Source organism: Coturnix japonica, chromosome 3, assembly GCF_001577835.2.
Source record: "Coturnix japonica isolate 7356 chromosome 3, Coturnix japonica 2.1, whole genome shotgun sequence".
Taxonomy (NCBI): Eukaryota; Metazoa; Chordata; class Aves; order Galliformes; family Phasianidae; genus Coturnix; species Coturnix japonica.
Genome location: NC_029518.1, coordinates 100,441,221 through 100,469,003, shown reverse-complemented (window position 1 = coordinate 100,469,003; position 27,783 = coordinate 100,441,221). Strand labels below are relative to the sequence as shown.

Sequence of the window (27,783 nt, the reverse complement as noted above, 5' to 3'; positions counted from 1 at the left end):
ATTGTAAAGGAAACATGTATGGTGGAAAAAGCGTGTTTTGGGTCCTTGCCAGCTTCTGGAAAACGGCAACACCTATCACGTGGAACTGTTCTTTGCCCAGGGGGACCTGGGGTGCACTTGGTGCGGTGTAATGCAGAAGGATGGGACGTGTTCAGTGGTTTTTACCACAAGGGAATTTTTGATGGCTTGAGGGGTGGCAGTCATAATTTTTAATGTATTTATATGTATCATATGGTTTGCATGTGTAGTGGTATTTTAGTATTATAGTATATAGATTGTAACAGCTCGTGTCTGCAGCTTTATTTTACATGTAGATATCTACTGGTTTAGCTATCATAATTTTACATAACGTGCTCTCTATATGATATTTATATATTTTTTACCATTTGGATGGTCATAAAATTGTAGAATAAGGGTGGAATGTCATAAGTTTTGTAATTTTGCCTATCACATCTATACAGTATATACCACCATCTTAACATCATGTAACAAGTGTGAGCTACTTTTCTAACCTTTTCTCTATCTCCATGAATGTGCGCGCTTGGTAATCCACAGAAGAAGGATACCACTTTTATCCACGAGCAACAACAGGGTTAATGAGCTAAGTCAACGGGACCAGGACACGCTGTAGTAATCCTCGTTTTCCCAGGCCTGGTGGAGTTGTGGGCTCGCACTTCTTCTCTGTCGGTGCCGTCTGCTGCCTCTCACGGCACGCTCGATCTGCCGTGTGTGCATCCGCTACGCGACACTAGAGTCAGTCATGTGCTTCTCGGTGAGCCTCTTCTCTCCTCGGCCTCTCTCTCTCCTGTTTCGCTTTCATATTCGCAGCCTCAATAAGACCTCGTGTGATCTGTCGTGTGTCCTCTCATATATTCTCTCTCTGTGCACACTTGCACCTCCTCTAGCTTGTTACAACTTGTGTGTTTGTGATACTCCTTAGAGATATGGTACAGCTTTGTGTACCTCCCGACTCCCCTTTTCCCACCTCCGCTCCTTTGCCTCGGCGCCCCGGACCCTCTGCCGCTCGCATGGGGCGGGCCCACGGGGTGGCTTTCCCCCTGTTCACGGGCATAGGTAAATCTAAGTAACCCGTGACACTGAGTTACTATTTTTATGGAGAAGTAATGATCCTTCCTTTTCTTAACTATGTGCTTTTCTTTCCTCTTTGTCTATCTCTCAGTTCCAGTAATTCATAATCCACTCTTCCATTTTTCTATTTTACAGCTATCCTGCAAGAGTAATGTGAAATATAATCAATCAGTATTTGTAAAGCACTCAGAGCCTATCAGCTGGAAGGAGGTGTATAAATGCAAATGGTTACGATGGCTGTTACACTGCTGCCAAGGGACCCGCAGGCAGAATCAGGCCCCACTGCATTCAGGGATGCACAGGCTCAGTCACACTGTGAGAAAGCAGCAGCCAGAAGATAAATGCTGAGGAAGAGCATGAAAACAGAAATCTAATGAAGTATGAGAAAGGATGGTCCCAGAAATGCTCTCTAGTTTAAGACTGAATATTTTGTTCTGCTACAGACTTTTGCCCAGTTTTGTTTCTACCGATGACTACAAGACCTAGATTTGGAATATATTTGCCCTGGGTGATCTACATTGATCTAAAGGTGGTGACCCAGCATTTCTGGACTCCTCTCACAGTCACTGTTACCTAATGCAGCTTTTTGTAGTGCAGTGCATGTGTCCATTATTAGGCACTTACAGCAATGAGTGGATTTCACATGGTGAGAGAAATTATGCTCAAGTGCTTCTTCCAATGATAACAAGATAGGCCCAAAAAACTGTCCATGTGTGGGCATTCATATTTCATTAGGCAAATCCCATCCTACAACCGCCTCTGTGAGTAAATCGGGCAGAGCCAGAGAACATTCTCAATCACTGGAATGCAGTCATCCCAATTCTTCATTGTGCAGAATGGTCCCAGGAATGACTTTGGCCCCAGTCAGCACTTTCCCCTGGTTCAAGGTTCAGCACCATTCCGAGCTGTCGGTTTGGATGCAGCTCAGCCTGTTACAGATGCTGAGATAATCAGGTGTTACAGACATGGCATTGCTGTGCCAACTGGCCCAGGGCTGGAAAATAGGCCCAAGCATTGCTTTGGTTAGTAGAACAGTCATATTCTCCACTCAGCAACCATCATTAACTGCAACTGGGAATGTTCAGCCCAAACAGACCCAGCGATCCCAAGCTGGTACTTACAGCCTCACTGGATCTAGGTCATTTGAGCAGCATTTCACAAGAAGTGTGTGGCAGGAACAGAGACAGATCTGCCTTCAGATCCTGCATTTAAAATAGATTGCAGGAACTTCAATGGGTCAGCTTGAAAACCCACAGGATAGATATCATCTCTTTATAAAGCCCTGAAGGGGGACACTGATAGCAGGTTTAATTTACCCTTCCATAGATCTCCTACTAGAGATGGATTGTAAGAGACACCTTTGTTTTCAAAGTACTTTTCCAAATAAGCAGGAACATGAAAATAAAGACATATGGTGCCTGAAGAAATGAATATTCATTGTTAGCTTTTATGACTGTAGGAAGCACAGTAACAAGAGCTGAAAATACGAGTTTTAATTTCTGCAATAGTGATAAGGAGAAGCGTGCGTAGGAATGTCTTTGTTTGATGTTTCACTCATCCGAGGTTGTTTCCTCAGTCATTTCCATTTTCTCCAGCTGAATCAATGTTTTCTCTCTCACAAAAGAAAACAAAACCAAAGCAAATCACAGCATAACAACCCCACCCACATAAAGATATTACTTAACTGTCTGCTGACCACAAAAAACAAACAAACAAACAAACAAACATTAAAAATTAAAATAAAGGCACTAAACAGGAGAAAAACATGATTTTCTGATACAGTTCCAAGAATGTCTCTAGTTTTTCGAAAAACTGAGAGAAAAAAAAATCTTTAGATAATTCATCATCAAAAAAAGTATTTGAACTCCATTCTCAACTGCTTGATTTTTGAACTGACTGTTTTCATAAAGTCATACCATCCCAGAACGGCCTGTGTCACAAAGGCCCACAGTGCTCATCCAGCCCCAACCCCCTGCTGTGTGCAGGGTCACCAACCAGCAGCCCAGGCTGCCCAGAGCCACATCCAGCCTGGCCTTGAATGCCTGCAGGGATGGGGCATCCACAGCCTCCTTGGGCAACCTGTGCCAGTGCGTCACCACCCTCTGGGGGAAAAACTTCCTCCTCAGATCCAACCTAAACCTCCCCTGTCTCCATTTTTGCTTTTCAAAGCTACAGATATATTCTAGGAGAGATGAAACAATCCAATAAAACTTTTATAATAAAGCAGAAGTAGAAATTCATGTAAGTGTATGGACACAAAACTACCAGTCTATCTCAAGCCTCTTTTACTTACTTTTGCAAAGAGAGCCTTTGTGGTCATTGTAATTAATGACAATATTTAATGTCTTCTAGTACCTTTAACTGTTCCTGTATCCACCCTCCTATTCAACCACAACAACTTACAATCACTATGTCAATAGGGCTGTTTGTGTATTTCCTTGCTTGTAAATCAACACAGGTACTGCCATCTGGTTCTTGGGTGTCTGGCTCTTCCTTCTGTATCTATCAGCACAGCTATGCTATATGCTTATTGCAAGTAAAGCTGTATTGTGCTGCCTTTCTGCTACATAATGTTTTCCCAACTCATATCTCTCTTTCCCTGCACTGTAACATCCTTTTATTATTATTGTTATTATTTGTACAGGATGATCTGTTCCCACAGTTGCATCCTTCCTGCAAGGAGGCATCTCCAATTATTTTCTCTAGCAAGAACTGCATATTTCCAAGCTGAGTATTGAGGTGGGACGTTAGGAAAAACTCCTACTCCCAGAGAGTGGTCAGGCGCTGGAATGGGCTGCCCAAGGGAGATGGAGGGGTCATTGTCCCTGGAGGTGTTCCAGAAGCATGTAGACGTGGCACTAAGGGACACGGTTTGGTGAGGAAATATTGATGGTTGGACTGGATGACCTTGGAGGTCTTTTCCAACCTTGGGTATGATGCTTTGATTCTCTGGGCTCCTGACTCTGCCCAACACTCGGCTCCCCAGCCAGCGTTCTGACACGTCAGGTGTTCCTCATTTACAGAGGATTCATAGGGTGACACTCACATAGGTATAAATATCAGCATATCCCAGTGCTGCTCTCAGAATAGGCGTTGATGCCCTATTTCTCTCTGAGAAGTACTTCAAACTGACTTTTTAGATCCTCTATGGATTTTGCCATTTAAGATGGCCAGCACAACTACTGATCACTTCATCATCTGTATTATCTGTGGGGCACAGATGCCAGAGCACACTGTGATTAACAGGGGAGAGCCGGGGGGGGGAGGGCAGGGCTGTACCCCAGAGGGTGGTGGGCATGGCCCCGAGCTGCCAAAGGGAGCTCTGACATGGGGCTGGGGGTGCTGTGTGGGGCTGGGGGTGCTGTGTGGGGCCAGGAGTTGGATTCTATGATCTCTGGGGTTCCCTCCCAGCTCGGGATGTGCTGTGATATGATGACATACTCTGTCAAAGGCTTCTCCTAAACCTGTGTGTGTGGCAAGGAGGAATCAGGTTCCAAGTTCCCACTCAAGGTCTCGCTCATGTGTGTAAGTACAAAGGCTCAATAAAGCCTTTACATTCAGACTTTATTCACTGGGAGCACTCAACCATCGGCATAAGTGCATCATAAAATAGACAGAGAGCTGTAATTTGTACCAATGGAGCTTAGCATTTCCTGGGGCAGATTTCCATCATGGGCAGTGCCTCAAGCTGAGGAAGCAGGAGGCTGATAGGGCCTTTTGTACGGATTTTCCCTCCTTTGGCTTCTCCTTCATGTCTCTGTAAGAACGCCAGCAAGAACCTCCAGATCAGCAGTATCTGGGCCACTAAATAAAAGCAGCCTGAATTGGAAAGGCACGATGTGCTTGCAGAAACCATTCAAATCTTTAAAAAAGAAATTTAACCAGGTTTACCGGTTGTGAATCACCAACTTGAGTAAGGAGGGTTTCCAAAGCATTGCACCCAGCCTCACTATTGCATCGTGTGGAAGAAAGTCATTGTTCCAGGCTCCTGTAGGACCTCAGGCTCCCAGTGTCACTGGACTGTTGGCTCTGACTGAACGCAAGCCCTGCAGCCCTCAAAGATGGGCTGTCCTGTGTATGTCCTGCCCTGCAGCCCTCAAAGATGGGCTGTCCTGTGTATGTCCTGTCCATTGGCACAGAGGTGTGGGAGGTGGAGGTGGGAGGCCTCAGGATGAAAGGGGTTGCTCAAATAAGCTGTTTTTCTCCAAAACACAGATCATTACTTCAAGCTGAGCTCAGGCTGCTGTTCTTGGGCAGTTTGCTGTGACAAGCTCTAGTTCCCCTGTTTTCACCCTTCCCGTCCTTCAGTTGGGGTTTACTATGGCAGAACTTTGCTCTTTCAGGCTTTGCACTGAATCCTTGGTCCCATCCCTGAATGAAATTAATTTCTGCTTGACAGTACTACCTAAAATATAGCAGGAATTGTATGGAAGGGATGCACTGAGCAGAGATTCCATATTGAAGATGGTTGTTTTGGATTATATTCCCGTGGTTTAGATGTATTATTTTAATATAAAGCTCCCGCACACAGTCCTGCCTTTTCTCCTGCCTTGTTTGCTGGGCTGCCAGGGCAGGATCTGCTGTCCCGGGCAGCAGCTCCTATAGAAGCAGCGCTTCTGCCTGGAGAGTTGGTGGGCAGCCCTCCTCCTGCTAACACGTACATTTCTCTGCTGCTCTCCCTCGGTCCTGGGAGCTGCAGAATTTCTCTGCTCTTATGTAATGGGCTGCTGGTGGCTTTGCTTGAAAAACGTCTTTTCCAGCTGGAGGGGGGGTCAGGAACCCTGTCCTGGAGCTGCCGGGTCACTGCTCACAGGGCTGCCGGCCGGGGCAGAGGCTCTGGGCGGTCGGGCTGCAGAAGGGAGCAGCTGGGCACCTCGTGCCCTGTACCCCACGCCTCTCCCGGAGTTCCTGTCCCCATCACGGCTCCACGGGGCGGCTCCACGCGGGCGACCTCGGGCTGCAAACGAGGGATGAAGGGGAGAAGCGGCGATGCGGGGCCGTGCATCGCGGGGGGATGCAGCAGCCGTGGGACCGGGGCTCGGGGAGCTGCTGCTCCGCAAATTCCCCGCGCAAAGCCGCCTTCCTCCCGGGGATGGGGAGCGGGGCAGCTCGGGGCGGCCGGTAGGGATGGACAGGGCAAGGGAAGGTGGGGGGGGGAACACGACGAGGGAGGGATCGGGGGATGTTAAAATGCAGCATCATCCTCCCGCCCCAGCCAATTCCCCACTCGTGTGTGTGCGGAGGGAGGGAAGGAGGGAAGAGAGGGAAGGAGGAGGGCAGCGGCGTTTTGCAGCGCGGGGGAGGGAGGGGGGGCCGCTCTCCTCCCGCCCGGGGAAGCGGGGCTCGGCTCGGAGCGGGCACTGCAGAGCCGGCAGCGATCCCGGTGCAATGCCCGAGCAGCGGCCGCGAGAGGGGGGCCCCGGCGGGCGGGGGGAGCTGCTCGTTGGCTACGGGGAGGGAGGAGGGGAAAAAGAGCGAGGGGGAAAAAAAAAGAAAAGGAGAAAAGCAAGGACCCCCCTCCTCCCTGCTCTGCCCGGTCCCTTCCACACACACCGCACGCTCGCACACACACACCCCATTGATCAATATTTGGCTGTCTTGCTGCAACTTGCTGCAGTCTTTTAAAGGAGTAGTAGAGAGAGAGAGGGGGAGAGAGAAAAGGAAACTGACAGGAAGGGGTAAGGAGCTACACATGTCACATGTGCTTTCTAAGACGGCCAGAAGCATCTGCAGGCTGGATCTGGTGGAGGATGCTGCGGCAGGTGATACACAGAGGGCTCCAGTCATTTTTCTACAAGCTGGGCTTATTCGTGAGCAGGCATCCGGTGTTTTTCCTCACTGTGCCCGCAGTCCTGACCATCATCTTCGGCTTCAGCCTGCTCAACCGCTTCCAGCCTGACACTGACCTGGAGAGCCTGGTAGCCCCCAGCCACAGCCTGGCCAAGATCGAGAGGAGCTTAGCCAGCAGCCTGTTCTCCCTCGATCAATCCAAAAGCCAGCTGTATTCGGACTTGCACACCCCGGGGAGGTATGGCAGGGTGATTCTCCTCTCCAAACCCGGAGGCAATATTTTGCATCAGGCTGATGTGATCCTGCAGATCCACCGAGCCGTGCTGGAAATGAAGGTGAACTACAAAGGCTATAATTATACTTTTTCCCATCTGTGTGTGTTGAGAAATCAGGATAAGAAATGCGTGCTGGATGATATTATTTCAGTGCTAGAGGATCTGAGGCAGGCTGCCCTCTCCAATAAGACAACAGCCAGGGTGCAAGTGAGCTATCCCAACACTAAATTAAAGGTATGCTCTTACTGCATGCTTTTGCCAATTAAAGAGGCAGCACTTCATTTCTTGTCCTAAACAGCAAGAGAAATATAGTCTTATCTCTCTCTTTCTGTCTAAATATGTGTGGTCTGGGCTTTCCTCGGGAAGCAGATGAAGCTGGTGCCTTGCTATTGTTCTGTGCTAGGAGGGAGGGTGGGGGGATGCACGGTGCTGAACCAGGAGGAGCAGGGAGCGGAGAGCAGCCTGGAGACCGGGAGACCTTGCGGTGCCTCAAGGGGTTAATGCACTGGGAAAAGGGACAGGAGGTCGGGACCGGGTGTGGGGAGGAGAGCTGGGGTCTGCCTGGGGTCTCACCGGGGCTTTGCTGTCACCTATTCCATCCCCAGTGACGTGGTAGGGTAACTGATCTTTGGTATGACCAGAAAAAGGCTTTCTCCTAAGGCACGATGAGCTGCTGTATCTCCCTGCCCCTGCGAGTGCTGTAGGAGAAGCAGGAGGTTTGGGTGAGGAGTGATTTCAGGTGTTCTGCCTGCTTTTTTCTTTACCTGCATGCATAGAAGGGGATTTGTTTTCTCTCGGTATGGAAATAATTAGCTCTGGTGCTGATAGATGGGATGGAGTTTTGGGACAGATCCCACCAGCTCGAGGCTTCCAGCAAAGGCGAAACAAGGTAAAAGGGGATAGAAGCTTCAGCCCTTCCAATTAAAAGAATAAACATTTTGGCACAGGTACCTCAGGAATATTCCCCTGGCACACACGCACCCTCTTCCCTCTCTCAAGGAGCAGTCTGCTTCACTAACCTGCTGTGAGCAAATAAGGCAGAAAGTTTGCAGGCGGATGGTGGAAGAAGTTTCTGCAAATTGTGGCATATCTGCATGCTCCCCAGGCATTGCACCACAGGCAGGGATTACTTAACAGAGTTGAACAGAATCCCTTGGTTGCCGGTCCCTCATTACTCAAGTCATAGGGAAAAGAATAAGGCCCTTCTTGTTGCCCCTCTGTGCTGCAGCAAATACCAGGTCCTGAAGTTATCCTTTGTTACTGGGAAAAAAAGTAAAGCCAGTCGCTGCCCAAACAACTCGAGCAGAAATACTGATTGATTTTATTGGTATATTGGGCCAGGTGGGACGCATGGGATTTGGTCCCATTGCTGTAGGTGTGACAGTAATTGCCTCATGCAGAGTTGTGGCTGTTTGAGCTGGTGGAGGTGGAAATGTGTCCTTGGTGCTGTCAGAAAGTCCTGAGTGCAAGCGGTGCTTGGGAACACTACGAGTGACTCTGGATTAAATGCTCCTGAGTAATTGTTGTTGTTTAATTCTTTATGAAGACAGTCCTTCTATAGCACAAAATAAAAGTGTTTTCTTTCTATTTTGCTTATTTTTTAAATTGAAATTGAACTAATTCAGTGGAGACACCAATAATCTAGGTTAACATCGGGGTCACGCATCCTCATACAGGGATGGTGATTCTACTCCCTCAGTCCAGATGAATTTCCTCATGTCTAAATACCCCAGCTGAGCCTGTCACAGGCTGGATGGGGTCATTTACAATGTGTTTTTTAGCCATTTCTACTTTTTTTTTTGTAAAGATAAAGTTGAGTGCTATTAGAGATGTAATGGACTAATAGTGACTGGGAGATCATTCGTACACACAAAGTTTTTCTCAAGATGTGGTTCTAAGCGTTGCCAAATGTTAGCCCAGCAGCTCCCCTATTAGTTGTTGTGTATCATCATCCAGGTGAAGGAACAGACTCCCTTAAGTGTCTGGTTTTAACATGGGACACATCTGGGTGCCTTCCAGCCACTTCTCAGCAGAGGGATGTATGGCCACCAAAAGCTGTGGCTGTACCTCAAAGAAAGGCTAAAAAAGGCAACCCGTAACTGCGGTAAGGAAAAGAGTCTCTGTTACTGCTAGGAAAGAGGGGTTTTCTTTTTCTGGTACCACAAGGAATGGCCAGAATTGCAGTTTAGTACAGGCTCCTGGGTTTATTTATCAGCTTCCCTGTCTGAACTCTGGACAAGAGCTGTGGAAGCCCAGGTCTGTGCCACACACTCCAGCGTTGTCCAGATGTATTTAACTGGGAACGTCTAACATGCTACACCACAGGAGCAGATCAGTGTCTGGATGTTCAGCAAAGGGAACCATTCCTATGACTGTAACTTTGAGGTTTCTATTTCTTTTCACTTGGGTCGTGACATGAAAGAGCAGTTGTGGCAGGACTTAATGGGAGTACAGATCAGGCAGCCAAGGCTGCCAGCCGTACGTGGTGTGGACCAGTGCTCACCACATGACTGGTCCATGTCCTTGGGAGCTTTCTCAGCTAAACCTCCCTGTAGCCATAAGGACCCGCCAGGCTCTTCTAAGGTTGCCTCACTTTCTCCAATGACTTGTTGCTTGGTTAGTGCCAGTAGAGTCTGTCACCTTCCTTTAAGAATGACTGTAGTTTGAAGAAAATTCTTCAAGAGCAACACTTTGGGTTTACAAACCTTGAGGGTGGCCCAGCTGTATTAATCTGCGTATGACAAAGGACATGTGTCAACCTGTACTTTTTGGGAGCCACAGTGGGAGCCACTCCAATCCCCTCTCCTGCTCAACCTGGGACCTGCAAAGACCTCTTGTAGTTTTCCCTCTGCTCAAATCCTGTGAGCAGCTCTCACTTTGCCTCTCTTCCTGTCTCCCAGTTAGGTAAGATGGGCTGAAGGTTGCTGGTGGGTAAGCTCTTGCCATGTCTTTCACAGGAGCATTCTGTGCGCCTAATGCCAGCAGACTGCTCTGATTTCAAAAGGACCGGATGGGGCCATAGAGTCTAACAGCACTGCTTGTTCTTTTCTAAGAAAATCTGTCTGTGTAAGGTAACGATTACTCATTATTCAGAGCTGGAAGTGATTAGAGCCTTGAGTACATCCATTTTCACTGCCCTTCCCTAAGGAGGGAAGTCTTGGTCTCCCCGTTTGACAGAGGAGGAGCAGAGAGATGGCACTTATATGCACTGTGCAGATTGCTGCATTGTTCTAAGTGCTTAAAATGCATTCAGATTCCACTCTGGCAATGCAGGAATCTCTGTAGTTTGCTTTTCTGAGATGCTGGGTGAAACGAGCTGTATCCCTATGCCATCGCTGTCCGGACTGTGGTCAGCGCAGTTACAGCTGCTGCTCCACCACGCTGCAGTCTGCAGCCCAGCCAGAAAGTGACTTGCCCAAGGTCATGCAGACAGACCGTGGCAGAGCAGGAAATCAGAGGTGGATGAATGGAGTCTGGATGGAGACTTTGGGGATAAGTCATGGAGCAACACTGCTTGTGCTCTCCCTACCATAGGTGACACAGCAATGTTCCTATACGTGGGGTCTGGATTGAGCCCCTGTCACATAGAGCAGGCAAGGTTACAAGGAGCACAGACTTGCACAAAGCTGTTAACTCACAGGTGTGTTCCCAGGTATGATTTTCATCTGTTCATCTCCCCAAACAGAGCATGGCTTCAGGGGTAGCACGAGTCAGAGTCCATTCTCAGTACATGAATGGCCTCCCTTCTACGGACAGCAGTGTGCATCTGCTTGGACACGCTGTACCTCTGCCCTGTGGCTACAGAACAGGCTGAGGTTCGTATTACTTATTAATATGGACAGACCTATTGATTACTTGGGGATATCTCTTGTGCAGCATCAGATATGAGAAAGGAGATTATGGTCTTCTGACCCCTCACTGTCAATAAACCCCACAAACATCCTGTACTTTATCAGTACATGCACAAAAGCTTTTGTTCCAAGTATTTTGTTTTTACTGTTTGTTTTCATGTTTGTTTGCCAGTTTGCCCGAGAAAAGACAATAACTTAAAACTTATTTCTTTGAGATCATAACAAAAACGGCAACTGCTGCCTAAAAACAGACCTTGTGGGAAGATTGTTTTCTGTAACACTGCCTTCAATTAATTATCAGTCATTTATGAGCGCTGCACTAAATGGCAGCCAATAGAAGAGACGTATCTATTTCCACAACTGTAATAAGCACATCCGTTGGATAAGGGATCTTTTATTACTTAAGTAGAAAAGTTGCGTGCATTCACTTTGCATCTCAAAACCTGTAATTGCAGGTTTGCTACCGGCCAAGTGTTCTCCAGAGGCTTCCTTGGAGGCAGTGCAGCTCTGCACCATCCCAATCCTGCCTGCCCCAAGCCAAGCCTATGGCTCAGCATCCTGCTGAGTGCTCCATAGTTGGCAATGGTGGTGAAGTCAAATCAAACTAATACAATGTGAGCAGGGAGAGGATCAGAAGAGGAAGGCTGGAGGCAGCGGATAGTTCTCATTTGAGCCTCTCCGATCAAGGCAGGATTGGGCAGGCTGAGCTAGGAGCAGCTGCTTGGTAGCAAGAAAACAAGGCAGAAAAATGTCTGAAGGCAAGCAGGCCCTCCTGGCTCAGAGGCTGGGAGAACTTCCTTGAAAGTGAGTCAAAACAGAACAAGGACCCTCTTGTGCTCACACATGTGCTCGCACACTCTCAGGCAGGACGAGGCAGAGCTCCTCACCTGGTGCCTGCTCCTGGAGCTGTGCCTGTATCCTTGCTGCAGGATGTCCCTGCAGCTTTCAGCTTCAAAGGACACGGTTAGGCTGATGCTTACCCACTGTGAACAAGAAATGAAGTATTTCTTGCATATTTAGGAACTTTCTCCATCCTTTTTGCACTCAGTAAGTTCAGAAAAGACTCTTCCCCAGTTCTGCAAGACCAGCTGCAGAGATGATTTACCAAAAAAGGGAGAGCAGACCACCCTAACAGGGCTGGGGACATGAAAGTGAATTAACTTGTACCAGGACAAGCTGCCCCATGGTAAACAAGCAGCAACAACAGAGAAGAAACGTATAACATCAGTGGTGGGGTTTAGTGTGCTCTTTTTTCCCTGCTGCTCTTTAGGGCAACAAATCACAAACTGAACTTTCTTCATCAGCCCCCAAAATACATTCCACCTTCATCCCGTCAGGGCTGTGGACAATCTGCATGCCGTGCAGATCTGCAGAGAGGCAAAGATGCAGAATCAGGCACAGTGAGATGCTGTGGCACAGGCAGGGAAGCAGGCAGAGGACATGGTTCCGTCTATCGTGGCAGATGCAGATTTTGGTTCAGGCTTTGCCCTTCATCTCGGGATGACCCTGGTCAGACTCTTCATGCCTTTCTTCCTGAGCCATTGCACTCTAATATTGTCAGCATTTGAGGAGTGGGACGGCCTATTTTGGCATGCCAGGCTCTTTGGAGACCTTGCCATGATAGGATCAATTACAAAGAAGCATCTGGAAGCTTGTTTGGGTGGAGAGAAAAAGGAGACACGTCCAGGTTAATTTGGTTGTAGCAACTGCTCACCTCTTTGGGACTGTGGAGGGTGACAACCATTTGCCACAGATAGAAAGTCCAGCCGCACTTTGTGTCTCTCTACAAATGCTGTTCCTCTATGGATAGAAAACTACTTTATATTATACATATTTGTAATATAAATATTATATATTAAATGTTATATGTATCTTATTTTATATTTATTTTTCATATTCACTAAATATTCTGAGTTAAACTCATCACTTGGTTTAATCATGTGCAGGACACTTAAAGTCCCTCATTTGTTGAGGGAATCCCCAACCACTGCTTCTACTGGCAGAAAAGAAAACCCCACATCCATTGCACACTTATGGTACAAGCAGCCGTGTGTGCTGTAGGTGATGGAGGTGCAGCTAGAAAGCAGCTCTAGATACAAATGAAACAAAGCTTTCGACTGCTTCACAAAGCAGGTGTTGTGTGAGATGGGAAGGAGAAGAGAAGGCAAGAGGCAGAAAGGGCAAGCTGTAATGTCTTTACAACTCTGTTGCTCGCTGCTTTAGTCGTGTTCTCTATTTTCATACCTACCGAGGAAGAAGAGCTTCACGTAGAGAACAGACAGCAAAGGAATTGCTTGGTAGAAGGGCCATGAGACATCCTGCAAAGGGAGAGAGAAGTGAAAGCACTCCTGGGCACTGCAGAGGCCATCAGGTGCAGTGGTGCACATCAGTGCCCTGACCCTGGCTCGGTTGTGCATCAGTCCCACGTTTACACTGGTTGGGCCACTAGAGAGTGGGAGCTTTACGTGTCGTGCTTTGAGGCCTTTAGGTGCACTAGCAAGTGTGATCTGGTGGCAGCAGGAAGATTTCCAGCTATAAGGAACTTCTGTGCAACCAACTCAAGGACAAAGGGAGTGTTTTGTCAGTGGGCAGCTCTAGTACAGCACAGAGATATCGCTGCAGATTTTGTTCTCCTTGAACCCACCCACTCACTGATGGGAAGTTCCTGCATGAGGTCAGCTCCACTTGTCTGGAGCAGCTCTAGGAGACTTTGGTCAGACTTCTCACGCTCTGAGATGGCCAGATCAGTTTTTCTGTCCCCAGAAGTTGCTCCCCCACTGCACTCTGCTGGCAGACTGGTCCCACAGCAGAGGAGACAGCAGAAATCCCCCTGGATTTCAGTGCAGACTGGTTTTGCTCAGGTAGTAGGGTACAAGTAAGGGGTGTAAAGTAATTCAGTGCCATAGGTGTACACTTCATACGTTCATATGATGACAGATGTTAGGGCATCTCTGCAAATATATTTTCTTTACAAATACCTGCTGCACCAGCCCTAAAGCCAGAATGTTTTTCTGCTTATGGAGTGTCCTGCGTGTCTGTCCCTTGGAAAGCAATGTGACATCCCAGAGGCTTATTGCAGAATCATAGAATTACAGAATCATTAATGCTGAAAATGGCCTCCAAGGTCACCTAATCCAGCTATCGACCCATTCTATACAGAGCACCTACCCCTTATCCTCTCATGGCATACAGGGAACATAAAGGTCATCTTTAGAACCAGTTCAGTCTAAAACTTGCACCCAAGTCAGGAGCATAAGCAAGACAGAAAAGCTGCCCACATGTAAGACAGGATCCCAATTCTCTTGCACCTTGTGTAGCTGTTCCCAGCAGCGTCACAGAAGTGCTGTCATTCTGACTGGGAAGTGTCATTCTTTCCTTACAAGCAGTATGAATTTACACATGTGTAAACAGCTACATAAATGCACTATGAATCAGAAATTGCCACAGACTGCTTTGGTAATTCTGTGCTAAATCATGTGTGATCTCTGCTGCTTGTAGGATGAGTCTGTAACATTTCATCTGAATCCTTTTGTATGAGAGTTACAGCACCTATGAATATAGCAACTTTTGTGAAGCAATGCCTACCTTACCTTTAGCTTCTGTATTGGAGGAAGGAAAGAGGAGATTTGCTGCACGGCCAAGGACACAACCAACCCCCTGTGGACAGGGATGTGTCCTCAGCAGGACACTCTGGATTTCATTGGAGACCAGGGCAGTATACTGGATGGACTGAGTTATCTTCACTCACGACTTTCCAAGTGGGTTTAGTTTGTGAAATAATTTGCAGTTTGTTAAGAAGAAAGATGCTGTTAGCAGTACTTCATTATGCAGTGACAGGACCTGAGACTCAGCTACAAATCCCCTGTTTCTGGGCATTTTCTTAAATGGTTTCTTAGAGTAGATCTTGATTAATTAACTTAATACGTGAATAACTTCAATGATGAGAAGATGCAACATGATTTCCATTTTTTCTGCTTAAAATGTACACTTTTTCTCCTTAAAATCCATGTTGGCTTTTCTTGCCATTGACTCTTGTTCTACCGAGTGAGGCTTTATTCACAGATAAGTCCAAAGCTTCCCCCTGAAGAAACAGTAGCACACACCCTTTGAATCCGACAGACAAACTCACTTCTCTTCAGAAGCAGTTGGAAAGTGTAACATTCAATCATAGAATCACAGAATCACAGAATGCCCTGTGTCACAAAGGCCCACAGTGCTCATCCATCCCAACCCCCTGCTGTGTGCAGGGTCACCAACCAGCAGCCCAGGCTGCCCAGAGCCACATCCAGCCTGGCCTTGAATGCCTGCAGGGATGGGGCATCCACAGCCTCCTTGGGCAACCTGTGCCAGTGCGTCACCACCCTCTGGGGGAAAAACTTCCTCCTCAGATCCAACCTGAACCTCCCCTGTCTCAGTTTCAAACCATTCCCCCTTGTCCTGTCACTGCCCACCCTCACAAACAGCCGTCCCCCTCCTGTTTATACGCTCCCTTCAAGTACTGGATGCCCACAATGAGGTCTCCCTGCAGCCTTCTCTACCAGTGGTGTTTCTTCATTAACAAACATTAATCATCCTGTAGATGATTTATTTTCTGTCTGCACATAAAACCTGCAGATCACCCAGTTGATGCACACACAATTATTGTTGCAAATTGCAAAGGAAGCTGAGACAGCAGTAAAGAAAGAAGAACATTTCTGGATATTGTTTCTCCACATATAAACATATGCTTCTTCTTTTGGTAGATACCCCAAAATAAATTCAAAAGCTTGAAAAACTGAAGATCTTTTTTGCTTTGTTACATTTTGTTGTGGGGTTTGGGTTTGTTTTTTTTTAGACTTATTTTAATTTAATTTAGTTTTCAAGAAAATGTTGGGCTCTTCTTTAACTGGTTGTTTTTGTTTGTTTTTCCATCAAATGGAATCAGCTTTTATCATTGTAAATTTTACCATTCCCATGACTGCAGTGTAAGAGAAGTGCATTCTTGAAGGGAAAATGGGTTACATAAATTCAAATACTCTAATAGCACATTTTTCAGTGATCTTTTCATCTGAATCTTCATCTCAAATGCAAAGTTAAAATTGGGTCATTTGTCACTGCTTAACAGATGTTAACAAAGCTCAATTAGGAATGAATCTGATGCTTCTGTGTGTGTGTGTGTAAAACCCAAATAATCTTTGGAGTAGCAAAAATGACCAGAAAAATATAAAGGCAGAGTGGGAGATTATGTTTTTTTGTGGTTTTTTTTGTTTGTTTGGTTGGGTTTTTTTGTTGTTTTTTTTTTCCACTTCCTCTAAAGCAGCAATGATCAGAGGGCTGGAGCAGCTCTCCTATGAGGAAAGGCTGAGGGAACTGGGCTGGTTTAGTTTGGAGAAGAGAAGAATGTGGGGAGACCTCAGTGTGGGCATCCAGTACTTGAAGGGAGCGAATAAACAGGAGGGGGAACGGCTGTTTGTGTCCCCATTGCAGAGGATTGCATCTGGAAAAATTCAGTCAGAGATGCTGGAGCTCTGTGGGCAATTTCATTCTTCTGTGTAACGTCAGGAGACCAAAAATGTAAAAGATTTATAAGGTCAGACAGGACTATTTCCTGGTTAGTATGAGGAAATGCTAATAGAAAAATTACTTCGGGTTGGCTTAGATGGGAAATCAGTCATGTGAGCTGGAAACTGGCTGAAGGGTTGCAAATGAGGAATCGTGATAAATGCAAATAGAATAAGTTTATGGAAGGCATCCTGATAGGGTATCTCGAGAATTCTTGTTAGATCTGGTCTCATCTAACATCTCTATTAATTACTAAGTAGTTGAATCGTATTGCATGGAAATAGAATTCACAGATAATATTAAACTAAGAATTGTCTGTAGCAGCTGAATTTACACAGACAGAACTGGAGCAGTTTGGACCTGATCAGAAAATAAAACAAGATTCTGAAGAGTTTTAGCTTCATTCTGTCCCCACAGGGCAACCTGCGTTTGTCCCTTGAAACAGATTCCTATTAGCTGAGTTGCACAAATGCTGTATTGAAGATACAGCGCTCAAGTGACATGACCAAGGTCAAAGACAGAGTTGATGTTAAAGTCAGGATTTTGCAGCCCCTATACAAAGGGCACGTGGTTTTATTTCTGATTCTGAGACTTCTTGGCAAGTATGGAAATATCACTGCTCAGTGTTGTCATTCATCATTCATCTTATTAGACACCAAGTTCTGCAGGACAAATTTCACTCCATACTTTGAATTTTTTAAATGCAAGCAGTTTTCTTCTGGATTTTTCTGCTGACTGTGGATTTTTGGTGGGCCAGCCTTGAAGCTGCTTTGCCATGTTATGCATTTTTCCCCAGCACTTAAATTGAAAATCTTCATAAGGCTGATGCTACAAATTGACTCTATGTTGTTCCTGTTGAACTTTCTCATTCGTTAATGAGATTCTGGTTGTGCCAGAGAAAAGTTCTTGTAGCAGACAGTCTTAAAACTCATCTGAACAGGATAGTCCAAGAATATCCAGCTGGATCCCTTCTGCTGCTTTTTGACCAAATTGAGCGTGACTGCAGACCAGGAACACCGCGAGTCTCCAGGAGTATGGCAGTAATCTGGTGAAAGAGGTTGTGGAGTCAGAGCATTTCTCCTTCTCTTCACAAATGTCCATAACTTCTTGATAACAGTGGATGGTCAAGTCTATATAGACAGTCTGGGCCATGCCCTACCACTAAGAGTGCATGATGTGACTGTTGGGTTGCAGGCCTGTGTGAAGACCCATGGTAGGGAAATTCATCCTAAATACCAAAGACAGGAGCTTTTTCTTCTACTTTGAGGCATTTCTTGTTCATCATCTAATCTGAACTGGCCCCAGTGTGCAGTGAGAGAAGGGAAGGGTTAATCTCCAGAAGCAATGCATTTCACTTTTTTTTAACCACTGCAGTAGAAGGAAATGAACTTGCTGTCTGGGGACATCATAGATGAGAGGGAGAATGTTTCAATTATGCATTTACCTTTCAGCTGGTGAAAATTAGAGAGCTGAATTCCACTATACAATCATTTGAAATAAAAAAATCACATCAAATGTCCATAAGCATGTGAATTTACTAAATCTGGAGAACATTACAGCAAAGACTCGTGTCAGGTGAAGTGCTTCTGAATGGCCGAGGGAGTAATCTACATTCATACTGACTAAAGAGAAAAGTTCCCAGCATCATTTCATGAGGAAATTCGATGCCTCTTCTCATGCCCGTTGCAGCCTCTTCTCATGCCAAATCTCTGACAAGGCTTAGCAAGACTTCTATGGAATTTATTATCAGATGGCTGCAAAAGATCTAAAATCTGAGTAAGGAATTAGCTTCCATCAGGAGAACTTGAATTAATTGCCAGCCTCCTGCACAATATGTGGCTGGATACTGGTGGTTTATTGCATAAGTGAGACTACGATTTTGTAGAGCACTCCAAAGACAAAAGCTGAGATTCTATTTTCTGGAAGTGCTTTTCCCTCTGATTATACTTCGGTTTCCTTTATTGGATATTCCCCTAAATATTTATTTAATAAAAATCCAGTGGTGTCAAGCTTACCACAAAATGGTGTTGAGATTACCACAAAGTCCCATCATTTAAAGCATTTTTCTTTTAAATTACAAGGCCAGATCTTACTTTTCGTACCAGAACCCAAATCTTTTCAAATAGATCCTATTAATATAAATTGAAAAATCACTTTGCACTCCAGGGAATTTTTTTATTTTTTACTTTTTTAACATATATTGTATTAACTTAACTTGAAAATGTCTTTGAGGTCTACGTGAGGAAAATGATTTGTTATCTGAGAACTGGAAAATCCCCAGAGCTGAAAGGGAGATCTGAGGGCCATCCAGTCCGACTCCCTGCAGTGCACAGGGACACCACAGCTAGATCAGGTTTTCCCAGGGCCTGATCCAGCCTGGGCTTAACAGTCACCAGGGATGGAGCATCAACCACAGCACCTCTGTTTAACCTGTGCCAGTGCCTCTCCATCCCCACTGAGAATTATTTTTTCCTTATATGTAGCCTAAATCGAACCCCTTTAGTTTGAAGCCATTTCCCTTGTTCCATCCCCACACACCCTGCTGAAGAGTCTGTCCCCTTCTTTCCTGTAGCTCCCTTTGGACACTGAAAGGCCCATGTTGCTGCCCCAGCCCAGCAGGCAGCCCAGTGGTCCCGGTGTTTCTGATTTGGGAAGTTTCTTTAGAGCTTCAACACTAAACACTAAACTTTGAGTTTTCATGTGTTGAGTCTTGTTCAGTTGAAAAGACACATCCAAGTCAGAAACCTTGCTTGGGATGAATATCAGCTGTGAGTGCACACAGAAGGACAAATTCTCTACCATGAAGTGCAGCCACCTTGAGAAGAATTCAGGTGTTGCAGAGCAGACATTGCCACCAAACCATGGGGTTTGAGCAGAAGAATTACAAAAATCCCAACCCAGCCGACAGCAAGGAGGGAATTGAAAATTTTTGAAATTATTTTCTGTTTTATTTTAGTTCTCATTAAGATAAAGAGATGCTGGCCCTGTAATCACAGAATCATAGAATAATGGAATTGCTCAGGTTGGAAAAGACCTTCAAGATCATCAAGTCCAACCCCAACCCAACCATCCTACCCTAACTAACAGCCCTCCGCTCAATCCCGGCCCTGAGCACCACATCCAAAGGGTTGTTAAACACATCAGGGATGGGGACTCAACCACCTCCCTGGGCAGCCCATCCCAGTGCTCAACAGCCCTTTCTGTACAGAAGTTCTTCCTGATATCCAACATAAACTTCCCCTGGCACAACTTGAGGCCATTTCCCCTCATCCTGTCACCTGTCAGCAGTGAGACCAGCCCCACTCTGCTGCAATCACCTTTTAGGTGTTAGAAGAGAGCAATCAGGTCTACCCTCAGCCTCCTTTTCCCCATCCCAAACAGCCCCAGTTCCTTCAGTCTCTCCTCATAGGCCATATTCTCCAACCCCTTCCCCAGCCTTGTTGTAATGTCAGTTAACATCCCATGAGAGACATCTGCAGTGATGGGAGGCAAGGAGAAACCTAAATGGCAGATCATGCCATGAGCTTGTTTTCATTTCTGTATAGGAATAAGAATTAAGGGAAATTAGTATAGAATCATCAGACACCACTTTCAGTGTTATGGGCTGCTAGGAAGAAAATAATTTATCCAGAAGGGCATTCTTTACAAGGCAATTTCAAGGAAGATTTTGCAAATGTAAAAGCTACCTGCTGATACTCGTATGTGGGAGAGAAGAATCTTGAGCATATTGAATTCCAAAATACATTGGGTGGGAGTCAGCTATCTCCTATGCAGACCCAGAATCACAGCAAAAGTTATATTTTAGTGCATGAATGCCAGCCTACTGGAACGCCTCCTGCCCACTATCCCTTTCCAGATTCTGGTCCTACCCTGGGAAAAGAAAGACCCAAAACTATCTGAAATTAGATCTTTTTGTCTCTATTTAGCTTCCAAATGGCCAAACTTGTTAAAAAACGACTGTGTGCTGGAGGGAAGGAGGAGTGCTTCAAGTAGAGAAATGGTTCACAATGTCAATTTTGAGGCAAATAAAGAAAAAAAAAAGATGTAAAACTGATGTTATGCCACATAAAAGGGAGGAATTTTCCTCAGAGCATGATGTTCCTGAGCGCATCTGCTTCGTGCAGTGCACTGCTGTGCCATACAGTGCTGCATGAGTGGCAGCTGCTGGATGGGCCTTGGATGGGAGCAAACCATGCCCTGCCTCAGAGCTGGGCTGAGCAGAGGGCACGCTGCAGATGGCAGCTAACCTCGGAATCGTGCTGGCCCCCAGGTCTTGCTGCATCGCACTTGGCTCTGTGATTTCCAGCTCTTCTTTCTGCCTCGCCTTTGATAAAACATTATCACAGCCTTTCAGTACTTCGGCTGCTGGTCCCCAGAGGAACAGGGAAAAGCAGAGACAAGAGAAAATTAAAGAGATGTTTGCCAACATAAAACATAATTTACAAAGAAAAAAAGAACTCTTTTCTGAGTCATTATTGGATCTTCAGATTGTAAGAGCTTAAGAGATTCCTGCAGATCTGTTTTACTCCCCATTTCTTTTTCTCCATTGTTTATTTTTTCACATTTCCATCAGATGAAGAAATAAAACCATGCAGCCCCAAATCCTTTTGCCCCTGTCAGGTCTTCTCCCTGTTTCTTGTGTGTGTTGGGCAGAGCCATGTGGGGAGAACACCTAGGAGAGGTGCACAGTGGGATGCTCACAAAACCTGGGGACCCACAAACCTTCCAGCAAAATCCATGACCTCTTTCTGAGTTTCCTTATGGGACGATTATTGCCCCCAGAAACCTTTCTGCTTGGTTGTTAGAGTATAGGGCAAAGTTGTACAGATTTGTTCCTTTCTGTTTTTGTTGATACAGAAAGAAGGGATGAAGGGAGGCATCACTGATTTCTACTGTTTTCTGCTGTATTTTTTGCTTTTTAAATTTAGGATTAGTTTCTTGTTTAGATTCCAGGATCTTGGCTTTAAGATCAAGCCAACATCAGAAGCAGAAAGCGTTCTGGTGGGATACTGTCCTATTTACATCCATGTGGAGAAAGCCACAACACTCTTGAAATCACAGAATTCTCTTGGCTGTCACTGGGGACAGGACGACTTCAATTCATTAATCTTGCTTACACTTCGTTTCCAATTCTATTTAAATTCCTGCATTGGGGAGAAAGAACTCTTGGTCAAGGATCAGACAGCTCTGCTCCTCCTCCCCCTTCCTATTGCTCATTTCACACTTCTATTAGAGTGCAAGAGGAGATCCACAGTATCCATGGGGCCCTCAAGGACATCTTGCAGACATATTATGGAAGACTTGGTGTATCACGCCTTAAACATGACCATTGGACTAGATGGACCATTGGACTAAATGGACCATTGGATTAGATGGACCATTGGCCTGCACACACACACACAAAAATCATTTCTCGTCTTCTTACGCAATTTGCCATTTTCTTGCTTTCCTTTGAGTATTTTTAATATTGACTTTAAGCTGTGGATGAAATCAGAATTTAGATGAAGAGTTCTTTAGTATAAAATATTCATGCTCTAGATTCATAGGGTTTGCCAAATATGGAAGATGGAAAATATGTTCTTCCTAGACATGCCTGCATAAGTGTGATAACTTAATTGTAATATCCAAACACTGCTGCTTTGCACATCTCCCTATGGCCAGTGCTTCCTTCCTCCCTCGTGACTCATTCCTACATTTCTCTTGACATAAAGAAATTCCTTTGGAATGAGCAGTAGCTCTGTGCAAGACAAGGGGAAAAGGCTCAGTTTTTTAACTGAGATCTGGCTAGCCAAATTCTTTGTGGCTCAGCACCTGGCAGAGGCTTGGAAATGGTTTGCACATTGCTTGCACAACTGGAGGACTGCAGCTGTGCCACACAATGCAGAACTCCCAAGGCTACGTGGCACCTCATTGCAGAACTCTGTCATAAAGTAGAGTTTGAATACATGAAAAATACGAATACTGTTCTGTTTGTTGACATGAAGAAGCATGGAGGCCCTTGGGTAGAAGTTTGGAAGGAAATTCCTGTATCTGCTCCAGGCCAGCAGGGGAACCCCTGAAGAAGTGGGCATGGTGCTGGAAACCTCCCCACGAAGCTCCACACACAGAGCCATCCCTTGGACATGAATCCATTCATGGATGGTCTGGGGAAACTGCTGGTCTGTGGTGGTTCTTTTTCAAGTCATCCTTCATCATGGGGGATTTAGGAGACGGGGTGCTGGGATGCAGCCCAACGTTTTGCTCTTTTTAGCAGAGAAGCTGCACTGATCGGTAGAGGCTGTTCAGTGCAGAGTGCTGAGCCTGGGGTGACTGCTTTCAGGGCTTGCCACCCTGGTCAGTGCCTGCTGGAGACAAGAGGATAGCAGCACTTTAAGACTGACCTGCTCAGTTTACACACCCACGTTATGGCATGATCTGAGAGGTCTCTTAACACAAAGCCCCTGGCGGAGGTGAGCTGATGTCACCAGCAGCAAGTTGTGCAGACCCAGCCCCCACCAGTCTTCCTCTCCTAAAGAGCAAACCATTGCGCTCCCAAAGCCAGCATCCATCTTGCATCCCTTCATCCATCCCACAGGGCTGGGGTGCAGCATCACTCCCCTTCTGCTCCTGCACTGTGAGTGCCACAGCTGTTTTCCTCCTGTGCCTGCTCCTGGTGGAAGGGAGAACTAAAAGGCAGATAGGTCACCTGCCCCGCAAAACTATTTCCCAGTGTCTGCAGTCCTGTTTGTGCTGCCTGTGACCCTTGTGTTCCAGCAATACCCTTCCAAATGTAGGTTGGCACATAGTCACAGCCAGCAAGGATATTGCTGCAGGGACCCCATTGTGTGCTTAGCACAGGTTGGGGCAACCAGGGGCAAAACTAAGCTGGAACTGAGCTGGGCAGTGATCCCAAGATGAATTGAGTGGGATCTGACATGGAACAAGCAGGAGTTTAACCCTGAGGGTAAAGAAGTATTGAATCTCCTTCACATAAAAGATGATCTCTAATAGCAATCACATTTTGCCATTACACCCGTATGAATTCATCCATAATCTGATTTACTTGAAAGGAAAGGATCTGGGTTAGGAATACTTCTCATTCTCTGTTATTAATCCTAGGATACGTCAATCTCTTCAGATACTTTTCTCCTGTTCTTGCCTCTTTTCAAATAATGAGTGAAAGCTAGAAAACCCAAAACAGTAAGAGAAAGGAGCATGAGCCTCGGCCCATCAGAGAGAGGTGTGGGCATTCCTGATTGTCTTTTTGGTACATGTCCTGCACCTAAAAACCACCCCAGTGGTCCTTAATATCTCTGGCAGGACAGTAGGACACTCAAGCTGTGTGTGTTTGTAGCCCACAGGACATGCCAGTGAAGGGGCTGACATAAGTGCTTTGTCCACCACTGCCATTTTTCCCTGAACGAGAGAAGGTGGTGGAGGTCACTGTCCTTCAAGATAGATGTTTTGTGCAGGCTGAGCACAACAGTGGGCAGAGATCATGTTGGATCAGGGATGGGAGTCTAAGAGAAGGGTCCCATTGCAATTCGGTCGGGAGGGACAATTGCTGGTGCCTTCTGGGCTGAATTCACAGGGGACCTGTGCCTATGTTAGCATTCATAAAAGATATCTTGCTCAGTAGTAGCATCTGTTTTCAACCTGTAAAATCCTATCAAATGGCTCTGGGGTACCCAGAAAGATATAAGGCATTGAGCAAAGCCATTACTCTCTACTGAAGCAAAGATCATTGCTTGGCCCTGTTTAAGAGCTAATATTGCATGTCTTAGCAAGTCATTTATGCTTTATACCATTTTTAAACATGCTCAGATCTAAAAAGAATTGTCTGCCATCAGGATGGACTATGGTCCTTTTAACCTTCTGCAAGAAGAGAGGCATTAGATATAAAAATATGTAAATAAATAAGATGAAAGAAAATGAAGACACACTGGAAACCTGAAATTCAGGCTCCAGTCATGCTAGTGACCTTGCTGAAGACAGTTATGTTGTTTTGCAGCTGCTCTGGAGGTACAAGGATGTAAAATGGTCTACAGAAAATAAGTATCATTTGTGCTCTATGCGTGGGATCTGCTTTCCTGTGAGTCTGCCCTTGGGGCTCCAGGAAAGGTTACGGTGCCCGTCCTGGGTCATCATTTTCCTACACTTCAGTCCCTATCTGCAAAACGGGATGAGTGACAGTATATTTTCACACCTTTCTTTCTTGCTGCGCTTGTCACCATTGATGTGTCAGAGCTGTCCAAACCCTGATTTCTCTAGGAGCTTTTGAGAAAGCCAGCATGTGAGCTGTGTTAGAAAAGGGTCTGTTCTCCAAGTGCCACGGTGGTAGACACGTGTCTACATGCTATAAAAGTATCAAAGGCAAAGCACTCACACAGGACACCTTCGGAAGGAAGGAGACAGGCAAAATGACCTCAAAGCGATTCAGCATCTGTGATTGCCTCGGCTCCCTCTGAACCACTCTCTGCTGCTGGAGGAGCCAGGTGCCCTATGGCACATCGGTGTAACAAATAGCCGTTATCTTCTGCTCATGGGAGATACGGCAGAACATGATTTATTTGTACCTGCCCCGATGCCTTTCTTGAAGCGCTGCCGTCACCGGGTGCAGTTTTCACAGAGGAAGGCAGATGGTCAGCGCTCAGTTTCCCATAACCTTGTGGTGCGTGCTGCATCGCCAGTCAGTGCGATCTGACTTGCAGCCCGTTGTCTGAGATGGGGACTGTGCTGCTCAGGTGTCCTGCAGGGGCTGAAATCAGCTGAATGTTGACACTGCAAAAATGCTGAGGAAATACGGCATTTCTTCCTAAAATTTCCAAGCAGTGCCAAAGGGGATTTTCAGCTGTGGGGCTGCATCCGATGTTAGCAGGGACTGCATTGCTCAAGTCTGAATTGCCAGCTCGGAAATAAAACCTTTTGTGAGTGTGAGTGTCAGTATGACTCTCCTTAGGAAAAAAGAAAGAAGTAGGAACAATGAATTTAAATAGGTTTCTAGTACGAAAAGCAAGATAGGAGCATTTTTTGATCCTGAAGAGTACCAGCTGCCCCTCTGCACTAACAGCTTCTGCCTAGATGACGATTTTAATGAGGCTTCAGGTGATATGAGAAGCTGGCATCAGACTGCAAATCACCTTGTCTGTTGGCTGGTGCCAGGATACCTGGCCAGAAGCCATTATTTCAGTGGGAAATAACAACTGGGAATAGGGAAAAAATGGACTTCTGACAAGCACTTTGTCATGTTCCCTCGGTGAATGCTGGAAGCAGCATAAGCTCCTGCCTTCAAGCAGGAAGTGTCTGTGCAGCTCAGCTGTCTCTAGAAATGGTTGATGTTGGGCATGGTCGATGTTTGACAGCTTTCCCAAACGCTTCTGGGGCTGCTGGTGGTTCCTTCCATGTGTGTGTGTAGGGTGGAGCATTTCCCCAGTTGAAGCTCATTCCCATAGAGCATCTAGGCAAAGAGTCCTGTCTCACTGCTGCACAATGTCTGGCATATTTTGAGAATTTTAGACGTGTTTTCATTAAATACAAAAGTAAACTGAGAACTTTCAATCCAATTTAGAGGGGAAAAAACACACAGTGTTGTTATTTGGTGTGCAGCAGGCACTTAATCCTTGGATTTAGGGTTATTTTGCTCAAAGAGACTACTTGTGCTAGGACATTGTTATGCAATCCTCAGTTTGCAATGAGGTTTGATAGTCCAAATCCACATGGGTTTCCCCTGATTGGAAGAGGCAGATCTCAGTTATTCTAGAGAACTAGAATAACCACTGGTTAACATAAAAAATCCAACCAAAACAAACAAACAAAACAAATGAAATAAAATAAAAAACAACAAGAAAACAAAGAGATAAAAAAAATTAATGGGACTAAACAAGTCAATGAAAGAATGGTCTGGTCTTGCAAACAGATGGGGTCCCATCCTGTGTACACCACGTGTGTCCTTCACTGATGTTCATGGAGTCTTTATGTCCTAGCATGCACTGAAATAAGTAAGACCAGGTATGTTTTAAGTTCTTGAAGCACCCATGTATAAAATTATAGCTAAATTGAGGATTAAGGTCATTTCTATCTCTGTATCTGCAATAGACAACTATGAAATCTCAAACAAGCAGTTCAAAGAGCCTGATTTTAATGACATTGTTTAGAGACAGAGTGCCATCAAACTTTGTGGATCCCTCTACATCCTTGTCTGTGTACGGAGGACCTACGGCCTCATTTTCTGTACATTTCCAACTTACTGAGACAGTTTTCTGAGTTTCAGGAAATGGCAAATCTTCCAGAAACTGATCTTTATAGCAAACTTCTGTTGTTTTCTGTCACAGTTAAAATGTGGAAAAATGATTTTCTCCCTTGGGGTGAGGAGCTTGCATGCAACATTTTGGTCCCCGAGCATCTGGGACTGCAGCGAGTATCCGGGCAGTCCCTGAACTGCAGCACAGAATTGCAAATGAGACTGTAATGAGCGAGAAACAGAGAGAGAGATGTGGCAGGGACAGGGACGTGACCAAAAGCCCACTGAAGTGAAAGGCATGGCTCCTATTGACTGCAGTGGCCTTTGTGTCAAGCTCTCAGCCTGTCTGTAATAGAAAGGCAGAGCCGACGAGTATCGCTGTGATACCTCTTGCGCAGGATAACCACATGCTCATCTTTTTACTTTCCCTCCCAGGATGGAAGGAGCAGTTTTATTGGCCACCAGCTTGGAGGGGTCATGGAAGTGCCCAACAGCAAGGACCAGAGAGTCAAATCAGCCAGAGCCATCCAAATCACTTACTACCTCCAAACGTATGGCTCTGTCACCCAGGACCTCATTGGGGAGAAGTGGGAGAGTGAATTCTGTAAACTGATGCACAAGATGCAGCTGGATCACCAAGATCTGCAGCTCTACTCGCTGGCGTCCTTCAGCCTCTGGAAGGACTTCCACCAGACCAGTCTCTTGGCCAGGGGCAAGATTTTGGTGAGCCTGATGCTGATCCTCCTGACTGCTACCCTCTCGAGCTCCATGAAGGACTGCCTGCGTAGCAAACCTTTCCTGGGACTCTTGGGAGTACTCACTATCTGTATTTCCAGTGTCACTGCGGCAGGGATATTTTTCATTACTGATGGAAAATATAATTCTACTCTGTTGGGAATCCCTTTCTTCGCTATGGGTAATTATTTATCTTCATAATAATAGGATTAACAGAGCTTAATGACAGGATTGTAAATTACATCCTGGGTTATAAAGTGCAGTTTTTACCTTGAGTGAAACT

At 45.8% G+C, this 27,783-nt stretch overlaps 1 protein-coding gene across 2 annotated transcripts in view; it reads left to right on the top strand.

Moving 5' to 3' along the window:
- Positions 1-6,571: 6,571 nt before the first annotated feature.
- PTCHD4 (patched domain containing 4) overlaps positions 6,572-27,783 on the top strand; it is an 83,465-nt gene continuing 62,253 nt past the window's right edge. Inside the window, exons 1-2 of one of the 2 annotated variants that reach the window (XM_015859941.2) lie at positions 6,572-7,214; positions 27,201-27,681. In XM_015859941.2, the coding sequence (XP_015715427.1) occupies positions 6,789-7,214; positions 27,201-27,681 (907 nt within the window). In that variant the 5' untranslated portion in view covers positions 6,572-6,788. Of the gene's footprint in view, positions 7,389-27,200; positions 27,682-27,783 lie in introns of both variants that reach the window. The other variant, XM_015859940.2, reaches the window with a different exon arrangement.